Source organism: Phyllobates terribilis, unplaced genomic scaffold, assembly GCF_046119375.1.
Source record: "Phyllobates terribilis strain yellow unplaced genomic scaffold, ASM4611937v1 Scaffold_11__3_contigs__length_659146591, whole genome shotgun sequence".
Lineage (NCBI taxonomy): Eukaryota > Metazoa > Chordata > Amphibia > Anura > Dendrobatidae > Phyllobates > Phyllobates terribilis.
In genome coordinates this window covers 479,684,513-479,699,914 of record NW_027362771.1, presented here as the reverse complement: position 1 = coordinate 479,699,914, position 15,402 = coordinate 479,684,513, and the positions used below count along the sequence as shown (strand labels likewise).

General features: G+C 41.7%; 1 protein-coding gene across 6 annotated transcripts in view; it reads left to right on the top strand.

The window, feature by feature from the left end:
* The window catches only part of MEGF11 (multiple EGF like domains 11), a 752,211-nt gene that overhangs the window by 684,772 nt on the left and 52,037 nt on the right, over positions 1–15,402 (top strand). For 5 of the 6 annotated variants that reach the window (XM_073653441.1, XM_073653439.1, XM_073653440.1 and 2 more), the window contains exons 18-20: positions 6,888–7,016; positions 7,533–7,661; positions 7,746–7,979. In XM_073653441.1, the coding sequence (XP_073509542.1) occupies positions 6,888–7,016; positions 7,533–7,661; positions 7,746–7,979 (492 nt within the window). The remainder of the gene's footprint in view (positions 1–6,887; positions 7,017–7,532; positions 7,662–7,745; positions 7,980–15,402) is intronic. The other variant, XM_073653443.1, reaches the window with a different exon arrangement.

Genomic DNA, 15,402 nt, shown 5'->3' with positions numbered 1-15,402 from the left:
TCTAGGCATTACAAGCCCGCTCCAGTGGCATCACTGCTGCCCATCCTTCAGTTGTCCTTGAAATTGTCTTGTAATGCCAGGCTATACGACTCTCAAAATCTTTTACCCCATGCTCCAAGACTTATTTCAGAGAGTGACAGAGAGTGACATCTTTACATAACTATTACCGCCCTCTATAGTGGTTTTAAGCACACAAGTAGTTGGTGTCAATAACATATTGGACAGTTTATGTTCACCTACGATACATACATACAGTACAGCTATATCCATACAGAATATTTCCAACCAGTAGCTAGAATCATCCATGTGCTGTCTGTTTTCAAAAACATGAAAAAAATGGAAGTCTGAATGAGGCTTATGTATGTCTGTAATGTTATAGATTCCCCTCCACTCCAAAGGTATACAAAGTGATGTCGGTTTTGGGGGATGGGCTAGTCTCTGTTTTTCCTGCTCGTCGGGTTTTCTCATAATGCACATTGACAGTGCGCTCTCTTGCCAACTAGTCACTTCTCATCAAAGCCGAGGGAGCGCACTGTCACTGTGCATTAAAAAGAATATTGCAGTGACAAGATCCAACTGAGCATACATCGGAATTGATAACCGACACAGCTCAGTAAAGCAGGGACCAGCCCAACCTCTGAAACTGATGTCACTGATGACGCTTCGTTCCAGAGTGGGGACAGAGGCTGCGGCAGTGACCACAGCCTTTGCACCCTGAAGACAACTTGTTTGAGTATCCCAGCATGCACTGGAAGTTCTTAAACGAAGTGTCATCAAAACGGAAGTTGGTAAAAAAATAAAGCAGTTAAATAGAATAGAGAGGGAATGATAGGGAATTCTTAATCAAAGTACAGTATATTAGAAAAGCAATTAATTATTACATTAAATAGACACATTTAGGATTAAATCAGTGTTAGTTTTGGACCACCCCTTTAATGTAATAGTCAGACAGACTATGTGTACCAACTTTCGGGACTTATATGGCTAAGGTGTATCTATTCTGTGGTCATTTTAAAAAGAAAAAGTGAGTTTTCTCTAAAAATGTAAATAAATATAACTCCTTGAGTTGTCACCTTCTGTTACATTCCCAGATAGGTTGTCAATCTGCATTTCTGATCTGCCTAGTAAGGCCTCTTCTGTCATGATTCTGTCTTGTAGAAAAACGCTGGTGAGAAATTGATGGCAAAGCTATTACTGTATTTTCTTATTGATTGTCTTGTGTATGGTCTCATCAGTTGAAATGCTATGGCTTTGACCCGCAGAATGGTGATTTTTTTTTTGTCACCGACTGCCACTCCATTTATTCTCTATGGAGCAGAGCACTGGTTTGTCGAGTGTGATGACTTCTAAGCAAGCTTAAAAATTACCATTCTCGGCAGCACGTCATCCTGTGTAAACAGGAGATGTGCTGCCGATAACATTATTTTCTATGTGCACAGAATGATTGTATTAATGATTGTTTTGTGTGTGTAGAATGTTTGTCACCCTGTCTAAACAAGCTAAACATTTAACAGGTGGATTGGCAGCTGTAAATGCATATTTAATCTATTATATAGTCGTGGCCAAAAGTTTTGAGACTAATAGAACAATGTGGGTTGAACACGATAGAAAAAATTAACGCTAAATATTTGGAAGGGCGCTGGCTCTTCTAGAGCGGACCACTAAGCTCCTTAGGCTGTGTGCACATGTTGTGTTTTTGCTGCGTTTTTTCAGTGCACATTTGTCACAAAACCTGAAAGTCTTCCTGATGCCAGCAAAGTGAATGAGAGTCCTGAAATCTCATGCACACGTTGATTATTTGTGACGTGCAGATTTAAATCTGCAGCATGTCAATGTTTTGTGTTTTTGCTGCAGATTTCAACCATACTAATGAGTGGGGAAAATCTGCACCAAAAACGCAAGTAAACAACACAGAAAAAATGTGCGTTTTTGCATCTGCGTTTTTACTGCCAAGAAATCTAGATATGGTGCAGAGATGTCTGCACCAAATACTTAATGTGTGCACATACCCTTAATCCATCTATATTGTAAAGTCTTAAAGAGGAGTAGCACACCAACAGCTAAAATTCTGTTTCAGTGATTTTATTGGTTCCTTTTCATATTCAATTTCCATGACTTTTTACTTTTTTGACATAAGGTGTTTTTTTTAACCCTTCATCAGGCTTAGGAAAGTCACCATGGCACTATTGAGGGCCGTGTAGAGGAGTTCGTAATCCGAGGTGGTATTCCCCAATAGTACTGTAGACCCTCAGTAAGTTCAATACCACCCTGAGACCGCTAAGCACTCTATACAGCCCTCAATATCGACTTGGTGACTTTTTAGGGCTTGATGAAGGGTTAGAAAACGCAAAATGTTGCTTTGCTAATTGTGACCATATATAAAAATAACTATGATGGTGTGGAAATTGGATATGAAAGGAACCAATAAAATCACTTAAACACAATTGAGTTATTGGTGTGCAGTTTCTCTGCATGACTTTACAAAAGTTTTGAGACTGACACAAATTTGGTTTTCACATAGATTGCTGCTTCAGGGTTTACATCGTTTAGTCAGATGTTTCAGTGGTTAATGAAGTACAATTGTCAGCATTTCATAGATGTTTAAACTTTATACAAAAACATCAAGTTCATATAAATCCTCAGTATTTACAGCATTGTCCTTTATTTTTCAAGACTTCTGTATTTTGGCCTTGGCAGCTGGATATCAACCTGTTGGCCAAATCCTGTCTGATCAACACCCATTATTGACTAATCAGTGCTTGGAGTTTATCACAATTTCTGTGTTTTTGTTTTGTCCACCCTTTTTTTGAGGACTAACCATAAGTTCTCAATGGGCTTGAGATCTCTTGGCCATGGACCCAAAATGTCAGTGTTTTGTTCACTAAGCCATTTAGTTATCACTTTTGTCTTGTGACATGGTGCTGCATCATGCTGGTGTAATGCAGGTACCGGAATGCAATGCCCAGAGACACAATGCGAGTACAGTCTGAGATGTTTGTAAACAGTTTTTTACAACAGGTATACTGAAATAAGGGATTAGCAACAAGGGTAATGAACAGTGGTTTGAAATATCAGAAAAATACGAAATTTCTCAAAGTAAGGCGCAGTCTCTTAAAATAAGGCGCAGTCTCTTAAAGTAAGGTGATGCCCTCAAGCATGAGAAGCACCACACAAGTTCTTTAACCATGAATTTGGCCCTAGCGGGGGTCACCGGTTATTCCCGCTAGGCCGTGAGTCTCTTTCCGGATGAATTCAATTAAATCACGTTGTGCTACTTTAGCCCCAACCGTCCCCCTCCCAACCTGAGTACTTAAACCCAATTGTCCCCGGTACCGTGGGTGAGCAGTGGCAGTGACGGCCCTGCTCACGTATGCAGCTCCTCTAAGCTTGGCTGTTGGGGGCAGTCTCTCGAGCCTTGGATAGGGGGGTCCAGGCCTCGTCTGTCGGCGGCCGACGTCGGGTTCCGCGAACTCACTCAGCACCGCGATCAGGTTCCTAGTATCCTCAGCAGGCACAGCACTCTAGTCACAACTGTGAGGGATCCGGAGCTCTTTTACCGGTGCCGGGCTGGAGCACCTCTCAGGCCTCTGGATTTGGCCTGTCACGCGGGGTTTCTCAGGACGCAGGGAGCACGTCTGCTCTTCTCTGCTGCTTGGCGCCAAAGACCCCTCAGGTTTGGCGCGCTGGCCTCTTATCTCTCTGAACTACTTCCTGGAAGTCACCTGATCAGGTCCAGCCTCTGAATCTGCCCTCCCTGCAACTTCCTTTGTATATTTTGGTTCCGCTTTACTGTCTCTGGCCAGTAGATGGCAGTCTCGCTCCATCCTTGAAACGTCATGTTGAAGTTCTTTTACAAGCTATTTTGCTCATTCTACACTGGAAAAATAATTGTTCATCACCAAATGGATTGTTGGGACAAGTTGCTCATGGAGGATGTGTAGATACTATTCTTTATTCATGCCAGTGTTCCTCAGGCAAATTGTGAGTGAGTCTACTCCATGGATGAAAAGCAACCCCACACATGAATGGTCTCAGAATGCTTTACTGTTGGCAGACACAGGACTCATGATAGCGCTCACCTTTTCTTCTCCAGACAATCATTTTGCCAGAAGTACCAAGCAGTCTGAATGGTGTCTTCATCAGAGAAAATAACTTTGCCCAATTCCCCCACAGTACAATTCCTCTAGTTTCTACAGAATTTCATTCTACCCTTGATGTTTTTCTTTTTGACAAGTGACTTCTTTGCTGACCTTATTGAAATCTGCTTGCGGTTATTCATGAGCAAGGTCTGCACTGGTGTTGAACAGTTTCTCTAGTTGAATCCTCTTTAGGAGACAGTTCTGGCACTGTTCCGACTTTCTTAGGCACCCTAAAGCCATCTTTGCAGCAATTAAACTTCTCTCTTTGAAGCTCTTGAAGATCTAATAAGGGTTGATTTTGGAGCAATCTTACAATCTTGCATCTGTGTCCTTGCCTGTGAAGCCCTTTTGATGCCAAGCAATGACTGCAAGTGTTTCCTTGGAAGTAACCATGGATTACAGAAAAAGACAATGATTTCAAGCACCATTCCCATTTTGAATCAACCAGTCTGCTCTTACAATTCAATCACCTTAATAGAGTTATCTCAATGTGACATGTAGAAGTAGTGCAGTTGCTTTAAAAGCATTCAGCAACTATTAGAAGTAAGACAAGCACATGAGACAGGAAGTGTTGTGCTCCAGAAGCATCCAGCCACTAGAGGGGTTTACACAGTCACAGGAGAAGGGGAGTGTTTTAGCAGAGCCCCAGGGGGGAATTGTGGGGAAGTTGTTTACTGTCTGGCCAGAGCTGAAGAGAAAGGTGGTGTGTGTGTTCTGTAGCTCACAGAAGCGCCCCTGCAAGTGAAAAGGATTCATGTCAGGAGTGAAGCTAAGCACAGGTCAGATAGAGTTCCTGAACTAGCAGTGCAGAGTATTGTCAGGCAGAAAGATAAGGACTGAAAGAAATGGTGCCACAGGGATCATCTCCCTCAGCAAACCCTCCCCCCTCCTCCATCTCACTGTGCTGTAAAGAATACTGTGTTCATTAATCTTCCTTTGCATTAGAACTGGGCTGTTCTGTACTACTAGGAAGATTGTGAACTGCTGTGCTGCTAAGGAAACTGTACTGTTTGTCACTGGAGCCTGTTGCTCATAAGACTTAACTTGCACTGGCTGTGCGGCTTCTTATTAAATGCTACTGTTCTACCGTTTATGAGGACTCTTGTCAAGTGTGTCTGGTCAGCAAGTGAAACAACCTACGTGTCTGTGCCTGGGGGTCAGTACCCCTGTGTGCCTGAGAGAAGCTGCAGCACATGGTCTATGGTCGCCCTGAGTAACGGTTCCCCCAGGATTCCAAAGAATTCATGTAACCTGTCTCGCCCCTATCTGAACCTAGCGGCGTGCGTGTAACATCAACTGCTTTAATTTGGTGGAATTGTTTTTTGTGTGATTAAGTTCATTTTCATGGTAAGGAAGAACTTGAATTCATCTGATCACTCTTCATAACAATCTAGAGTTAATGCAAATAACCACTAAAAAAACTGAAGCAGCAAAAGTGAAAACCTATATTTGTGACAGTGTCAAAACATTTGGCCACAGCTGTACATTTATACTGACCTAGAGAAATTTTACTTTTTTGATTGCTGGGTGACAATTCGTGTAGGGTTTATATTTGGAGCCATATTGGGTTGACCCCTTAAAGCAAATTTCTCTAATGAAAAGAAAATTATGGAATTGTGAACAATTTGAAAACAGAGGAGAACTCAGCTACTACCGTATTTGCTGCGCCTTTATAATTTTTCACTGACTTTATTTCCACTTTAATTTTAATTTATGAAAAGATAAAGGGAATCTGATCTGGTCTTAGGATCGTCAACCATCTAGAAATTCCTGGACACTCTTTTTTCCAGCGTCTGTAAAAAAAAAAGTTGACGTCTGTGATTTTTCGAAGCTGGTGAAACTTGTACATATGATTGTGATCGTTATTATCATTACTTTATAGGTCACAGTGAAAGCAGCCAATGTCTTCATATCAGTTATGTAGTCTGTAGGCATAATGTGTAGTATTTATAGTCCTCGCTTCATCATTGCCTTTCTGCCTATTTTTGTCAATTTTTTTGTGTTTTGCAGCTTTTTTTTCCACCGAATTCATTATTCTATTTGAGCCTTTTTTTCAGTCTGCTTGCCTGTATTTTTTTAGCTTTTTGGCTGAATTTTGTGATTCCAGAGGTTTTTGCAATCATTAATTGTGACTTTTTAAAAAGTTGTTGCAAAATTTGTGGCAACTCTGCTTCAGCCCCTCCGGTGTAGTCCTTCAAATTTCGCAGCTTTTTTCAACGTTTGAAAAAAGTCGGAAAAAAATGGTTAATGACCAGAAAGAAGCTTTGTTTTAAACTTTGCGCCAAATTCACGAACCCCGTGAGCCATTTGGATGAATTTGGCGCAATAAATGCCAGCGAATACCACAAGACAAGAAAAGTGAATTAAAATAAAACTGCAAATGATGAATCGGGGTTATACTTTTTATGGCTCATTGTTTTCCAATGTGTCCATAAAAAAAATGATGTGATTTTTGGACTTTGTGCAAAAACAAATGGAAAAAAATCAAGTTGACGGCCCTGGCTGGTCTGCTGTTTGGTTGAAATGATGCTCTTGTATACAGCAACTAAAATAAAAAAATATATGTTTTTCTATAAGACTGATGCATGTCAATGAAGGTGTTATGTGTATTTACTATGGATCGAGCAGAAATACTGTTAATGTGATCGGAGGTCTCGTGTGATATTAGTCTGAAGCATTGGTGTTAATAGAGATGAGGTCGCCCCCTGTCTGCTGCTAGGTGTTTGTGATGCTATTCTGATTCTGCAGGGTGCCCATCAGCATTTTATGGAAAGGACTGTGCCAATGTCTGTCAGTGCCATAATGGAGCCGACTGTGACCACATCACTGGGCAGTGCACATGTAGAACAGGATTCACAGGCAAACACTGCGAGCAGAGTAAGTGACCTGTCACCCAGTGTCTTGCTCTCCAGGAACTTTTTTTTCCCGTTGCATTGAACAGTGTCCTGTTCTGTGTCTGTCTGCCCCACCCCACTCCCATTACAAAAGCAGTATGACCCTCTTAACTATTCCTCTACAAATTAAACTATGTAGTGAAATTCAGCATTGTTTTTATCTACATATATACTGCAAGGCAAATCACTTCCAAAATCTGCTATTACAGTATACAATAAAAAAGGCATGTACCCCTAAAATCAAAAAGGAAAATGTAAGCCTTTGAATAGCTCAAAGTTGTAGCCATAACTTTTTTTTCTAATATAACAAGCAATATAGCCACCTGATGTGGACACACAACTTTCCGAGACTCCTGAATGGCAACTTCAGGAGAAGGAAATGTGTCACTTCCAAAAATCTAAAATCAAAAACTTTATGATTCATGGGGGAAATGCTCTTTACGTAGAACTATTTCCAGAATTATTTTGTTCACAAAATTACATCTCTGTTTATTTTCAGAATGTCCACCAGGGACTTTTGGCTATGGCTGCCGCCAGATGTGCGAGTGTCTGAACAATGCCACCTGTGACCATGTTACCGGCACCTGCTACTGCAACCCTGGTTTTAAGGGCATCCGCTGTGACCAAGGTAGTGAGTGTGATCTCTTCTCGCTCAGATTGCTACACTGTGGCACAAGCACAGAATCGAATGTCCTTGTCTCCGTTTCTACAGCTGCGCTAATGATGGAGGAACTAAACCCTTACACTAAAATCAGCCCGGCACACGGATCGGAAAGACACTCTGCAGGCGCCATTATTGGGGTCATAGTTCTCCTGCTGATCATCATGACCTTACTGGGACTCTTCCTGTGGTACCGACAGAGGCAAAAGGACAAAGACCATGACATGCCGAATGTGTCTTACACTCCAGCAATGCGTATGACAAGTACAGATTACTCTCTCTCAGGTGCGTTTTGCAGGTTCTTGTCTCTCCACCATGACTGCCTTGTCTTAGTTCACAATTGACTTATTTATAATCACCTTTTTTGTAATAATATGCAAAAAACTAAAGAACGTGATACAACTCAATAAGTAAGTCTGGCCGCCACTGTCATATGGAGCTAATTACACGATGTTTAGGTTTTCCTTTGATCTATCCTTTCGCTTATTGTATAGTCTTCATAATTATTGGAGCCAGACATTTATTAGACAACCTAACCCTATATATTATTTATTTTACTCACTTATATAGAGCCATTAATTCTGCAGCACTTTAGACATCATTATCTTTGTCCCCATTGGGGCTCACAATGTAGATTCCCTATCAGTATGTCTATGGAGTGTGGAGGAAACCAGAGAACCCGGAGGAAACCCACGCAAACACGGGGAGAACATACAAACTCCTTAAAATTGCTGTCTTTGGTGGATTTGAATGCAGAGAGAGCACTCCGGGTGCCGGGCTCTGCTGTGTGCATAAGCCACATCTCTCCCTGAATTGGAAAGCTTTGTGTGAACATGTGATCTACACAATTCTGAACTCAATACATGTCTATAATTTAAGTTGACAGTAGGGGGTGCCAGCACTCCCATCAGTATTCACTTGCACTTTTATTGCGCTATTATTTTTTTTATTATTATTTTTTTTCTAGCAGTGGTTCTTATATTCCATTTATATTACACACAGGTCAACCTCTATTAATTCTCCCGAGACATAAAAAAGGGGAAAAACAAGAGGTACAAGATAACTTTCACAGTCATTTTCATCAGTATTGCACAAGACATACAGCTTCTGGAGTACCTGATCCCAATGTAGGAGAGCGATTTATCACAGCATTATTGGGATGATTTTCAGTCTTGAAAAAAAGGTTAACGATCACTGTGGGGTCTAGAATGACAGCAGCCAATTTAATTACCAGATATAAGTAGAACTTTTAATGACTTAAAGAGGTACTAGTCTCTTAATCCCCGGTACACTGCATGAAGGTGGGGGTCCTGGCTGGGTGTGCGTGGACTTCTGCTGCGAGGGCCCTACGCCAGTGTAAAAGCCGCATGTAACCGATGATGCTGGATTGCCAAGACCAAGTGTTGGACAATTCAATGAGGGAGACCACCCGTCAAAACTAAAGTTTTTACTGAATGTGCACTTGATTGGGAAAATATACAAGAGGTAGCGGGTACACAGTCTTATAAACGTTTCCTTCACATCTCTGAGCATTTTTCACACAGTTTCCTTCCTTCTTTTCTCTATCTTCACCTTTCCTCTTTACTCTATTCACTTGTCCTCTGTATTCCCTGTTCCTCACTCCTTCACCACAACCCAACTCAACACTACAGTCCTGTTTAGCAAGAGTCCTTTATTCGACCCGTGGTTCCGCATCTTCTCTCCTTCAGGGAGCAACTGTATAGTGCCAGCATGGCCAATACTTATCTTCTCTAGTACTGACTCTCTGGAACTCCCGTCCAGGACTTTTTACTAATCTTGCATACTCAGTCCTGCCCAGGCCCGTTATCTTCAAGAGTTATAAACTCTGGGCCTTACTGCTCCAGCCTTACTGCGTCCTCTCCCAGGACCCATCTCTGGAAAATCACTTTGTCTCCCAGTCACTTCTGCTCCGCATCTCGCTATTCCTTTCCTCTCGGTCTCTTCTCAGTTAGGGACATCCAAGAATGCAGCAGTGCTTACATTGGACCTTAGGGTCCTTTCTCTATGCACTCTAGGCCCTATTTAAGTTTCTGACAGGAACTGTCTCTTGTGCCTTCAGCTTACCCCTCCCACTCTGCTCTAGTCCAAAACATTAACTCTAACTGTCCCTACTGCCAAACTATACACATTTTCAACATCGTTAAGACAAATCACAATTCACATTAATCATCACAGTTCACATTACACATTACAATAATTTACATATTCTTCAAGGGGGAACGCGGGCGACATGTCTTATCTCCTTACAGCATGAGGTGGGAACTGAGACACTGTTTTTAGTGATGGGTCTTTTGTTCGACTGTGTGCTGTTGTTTCAATACAATGAGTGTTTTACCAGCAGGAAATTATCAAGACCCTGGACTGGTGCCCGTGTGAGACCTGGTCCGGCCATGGCCCCTCCTCTGATAAGCAGCTCACTGTCAATAGGCAATGTACACAGAAAGCTGTGGTGTGGGTGGGGTTAGCTTCCTCAGCTCTGCTACATGCTACATCTAAAAACTCTGATTGTAGCTCAAATGCTGCACCCAGTAAACTAAGTGATACATCACTGGAATCAGGGTCTCATTTCCTACATTATGCTGCTTTCAGATGAGGTAGCTAAAACCTGGTGACAGATCCCCTTTAATAGGACCGCCGGAGATAGCTGAACACTGCACTTGGCTGCTCTTCGGCACTCGTATAAGAATGAATGGAGCATGATTGACCACTGGGAAGTTAACGACCGGGAAGTTATCCTCTATCCCAAGGATAGGGGATAACTTCCATACTTTAAGAGTCCAAAACTTATATTTTCTTAGTGATTGTTAAACAAAGAAGCAGGGGTGTAACTAGAATTTAAAAGGCCTCAGAGCAAGGTCATATCTGCCCCCTCCCCACCACCTTATTGACAGTAAATTGAGCTGCAGTAATGCACACAGCAGCATAACTGCTTTGTCCAGTGAGGAAATTATTTTTTTAAAAGAGCTTAGAAAGGTGTACACAAAATACATATTCACCTTTATGATGTTCTGATGCTACCTGATTTTTTGCAGGCTCTACTTCCAGTCGTCAGGGACATGGGAATGCTCCAGCCAAACAATGCCCCCAGCGGATTGGCCATATCTAGTGGTTGCTTACAGCATTCACATGTCCCCAGCAGTAAGTAAATTTCAACGGGGGCCTGGGAGCACCTGTTTGGGATTGGTGAGATGAACAGTAATTTTTATTTCTGCACACGATTTTGAGCTCTTTTGAAGATGTTTTTTGTTCACTGGAAATTGACTTCAAATATTAAGGTAAAGAGTAGTATCATACTGCAGATCTTCAGCACAACGAATGACCCACATAGTGGATCTAGGTAAGATATATCCACCACCATGCAAAATCTAAATGAGATCCTCCTGCTTTTGTGGTGGAGGAGCATTAGGTCTCTTCAGCCAAGAAGCCCTGGTGTGACTTGCTCCTCTACACCTCCTATTCAAACAGACGCATGGCAAAAACCATAAACAGTTCTACGATCTATTCACTAAAATTGTTTTTATTATGGTGCCCCATGTCAAAACCATACAATCAGCCCTATACTAATATAATGATGTTATGAGCTACAATGACTGGGCTTGTTCTACTCCTCCCATTGCTACAGATGTAACCTCAATTAATTACAGTCATCTTTAAAAGCTTAATCACCATCTTCTCATCATCTTAATAGCTGTCAACGAGGCTCATCTGTAAAGCCTTGTGTACTTGGGTAATCCTGCGGCTATCCTGCCGCACTCCAGCATCCTCGTATTTTTAGCCTCCTTTTATTACAACGTATTCCATTGTACTTACTTTTCATGGAAGTTCCTGCAAGCGCCATTCACTTTATTACTACACTCAACATCCAGCTGTAGAAGGCAATAAAAATGAGTAGCTAAAATTTATGTTGCAAAAAGCCTAATAACCAAACGTACCTTTGTAATAATATAGCTCCTGTTCTGAGTGCCGATGACCTGTTCATGCTGGTAACTCAGTCATGACTGAAGCAGCAAACAATGCTGGGAACTGCAGCAATATCCATGGGGGCAGATGAGGGTGCTGGTCAATGAGGAAATGGTCAGGGACATGGTTTGGTGTGTCCCCTGTAAGGTGACAAGGTGAATTACAACAATTAGTTGACATTTTGATCAGAATGTATAAACCCACTGCCACGTCATGGTGACTCTTTTAAAGGGTTCCTAATCTATTGGGTGTAGCGATGCACGGCGGTCACCACCATCACAACACTTTGCCAGCTAGGGGAAAGACCCACAAACCTCACAGTACCCAGGGCTGTGGAGTCAGTAAGCCAAACCTCTGACTCCTACTCCTCAATTTCCATGACTCCAACTCCGACTCCCTCATACATGGCTCATGTTTAAGTGATAAATTTACTGTAGATTAATCTCAGCTGAAAGTCTAGACCCTTAGATCAGGAATAGGACAGACATTTATAGGACATTTCATAACTTTCCCAAATTCTTATGAAAAAATATTCCCAACAAACTGCATTGAACTACTGTACCCAATTTATTATATATTTTAGGAGTCGCAGTTGGTCTATTTTATACCGACTCCACCAAAATGGGCTCCAACTCCGACTTCACGACTCCGACTCCACAGCCCTGGGACCCGTTCTGCTTGGCAATGCCCCTAAATGTCTGGGTCACACCACACCACAGCAATAATGGACACCACACAGCACTAAGGGCTCATGCAGACGAGCATATAAAACTATCCGATTTTTAATCAGACACCACTCTGACGCATGTTATTCAACAATGCTGTTCTCTTGATCCGACTGTCCATAAGAAACAAATTGCAGCAAGCACTACCTTCTTCTGAGTCTCGGATGAAACTCACACATTCAAGTCTATGGATGCGAGAAAAAAATCTGATCCCACGCGGACCATCAAAATGGCATCCGATTTTTACAGATAGATTCTGTTATAAACCTAGGAAACTGTATGTGATCATGTACATGTTTTAATGTAGTTGTATGAAAACGGATAGCATGCGGATGTCACATGGATGTAACAAAACTAAAACACTGATGGAACATGGATGAAAATCTGATGAAAATTTGAAAAAAAAATCGTCTTGAGTTTTCTGGATGAAACTTGGATGATTTTTCATAGGCTCGTCTGCAGGCGCCCTAACATCAAGTGAACTGATCTCATTACTCCACAGGGCACAGGATGCTGACATGAGAGTGGGCAATGTCATTTACATTATCTGACTGGTCCTTTTAAAGGCTCCAGAGTGGGTGGTGATGTCACTGGTAAGAGATTGCCAGTGACATCATGAGTGCCAGCTTACAAATTGGTTGCCATGACCTGAACCAGTCTGTGACCTGTCTAGCAGCTTCTGTCCACTTGAGCATTACAGGTGGCCTATGTCAGTGGTGTCACATTTATTAGCACCACTGATGTGACAATTTCACTGCTTGTGACTTAATCTCAAAACATGTTAAGGATTTGGGTTTGTGGCTCCCTTGTGGGGCACTATTGCATTTGGTGGCAACAAAAAGGTAGAGCATATAGTGATATTCCTTCTGTAGGTTGGGCAGGCAGTAATTTTTACAACAGGTGTTTGCACAATAAGATGCGTGGTAAAAAAAAATGAGTCAATCCAGAAGAGTTTGAATAGTTACAATGGCAAGTTAAGCCCTAAATTGAAAACCTACCTCCAAACCTAGACTCGGTGATTGACCCAAAATCAACTTTTCTTTTCCATAGAGCCACTTAATCTGGTTCCAAATGTGAGAGATTTGCAAAGACACAATAATGTATGGCTAGTGGTTGGCATATAATGATAAGCCCGAGGAAGGAAGCAGAATTATCTGCATTTGACCCATTGGCACATGTCATTACAGTAAATCGGTTTTGCATACAGTAAGCTAAAATCCAGCTGAAATGGTACCTCCTTGTTTACAAAAAAAAATGTAAGGCCACGTGCACACATTGAGTATTTGGTGAGTTTTTTTTACCAAATAAGCCAAAACCAGGAGTGGGTGATAAATACAGAAGTGGTGACTTGTTTCTATTATACTTTTCCTCTGATTGTTCCTCACCTGGTTTTGGCTTACAAATACTGATGTAAAATACTGACCAAATACTGAACATGTGAACATGGCCTTACTTGTCCAAATTACATTTTAGCGAGTGTTGAGGACCTGTAAGTTTAGACTCTCATCCAAAAATCTCCCCTCCCCCCAGTCTGTGCAATTATATGTACATTACACACAGAGGCTTTTCACAGTGTTGGAGAGGCGTTGTCCCTTATGTGGTGTGGCCCCAGGCCGGAGAGCCTCTCTGTGCAAGTGTACTGTACATTGCTAAGGGACCGTGGTGGCCACGTACTGCAACGTCTCAGTGCTCAGCACTCCGTACAGTAGGTACTATGGGGAGGGTTTTTTTTTTTTTAATAAACATTGTGGGGCATATTTATCAAGCTAAATATGCCAGAATTCTAGCAACATATGCACTAAACACTATATTTCATTATTTCCACCATATTCATGATGTATGACACTTTTTATGACTCGTCTGACAACTGGTCGCTGCCTCACTCAAAATAGCAGTGTCTTATATGAAAATGGGCAAGGCTCAATGTGCGACCAAATGCATCAAAATTGTGGCGCATATTTCTAGCACAAAGTAAGTCCACTAATTATTGGTGTAAACTTGGACTAAACCGTCTTAAAATTAGACAAATTTATCAAACAGCACAAACCAATGTGATCAGTCTGGTGCACTTTATGACTCTCTAGTCTAAGTTTGCACTGTCTAAGAATTAAATAGTTTTGATAAATATGCACCTGTATTGCAGAGCTCTCCTATTTTTCAAGATGTGATGTGTTTGCACATAGCGATTTAAGTACCGTAATTGTGAGCTTTGTTGTTCAGTTATCTCAAGGTGACTGAACATCCAACATCAGCCGTACATGTGTGGCATAAGTCAGTATACCCAGCAGATAGTGGCTGTAAGGCCACATTCACAAGTTCAGTATTTGGTCAGTATTTTACATCAGTATTTGTAAGTCAAAACCAGGAGTGGGTGATAAATACAGAAGTGGTGACGTGTTTCTATTATACTTTTCCTCGATTGTTCCACTCCTGGTTTTGGCTTACAAATACTGATGTAAAATACTGACCAAATACTGAACTTGTGAACATGGCCTACCACACAGCCAAGACCCACCTCTAAAAGCCATGGATCAAGCGGAGCTCCACCTGCAACAGTTAACCTGTTAAATGCCACTGTCAAACTCTGACAGCAGCACTAACAATGCACCGGCATGGGGGCACGTCATTCTAGCTCCCATCAGTGCCCCCCTGATGCAATAGCAATAATGCAATAATTGCTATGACAGCCGGGAGTCTGTTGGAGCCCTCCGTGCCTGTCATTACGGAGCTCCCTTGAAATCCAGCCTGTGGCCGGGCTTAAAAAGAGACACTGATTTTTACTATGTGCAGCAATGCTGTGGTATTACTGTATATAGTACAAACGATCAAACGACTAATACACTGTGTGCAGAATTATTAGGCAAGTTGTATTTTAGAGGATTATTTTATTATTGATCAACAACTATGTTCTCAATCAACCCAAAAGACTCATAAATATCCAAGCTTAATATTTTTGGAAGTTGGAGTGGGTTTTTTTTTAGATTTGGCTATCTTAGGAGAGT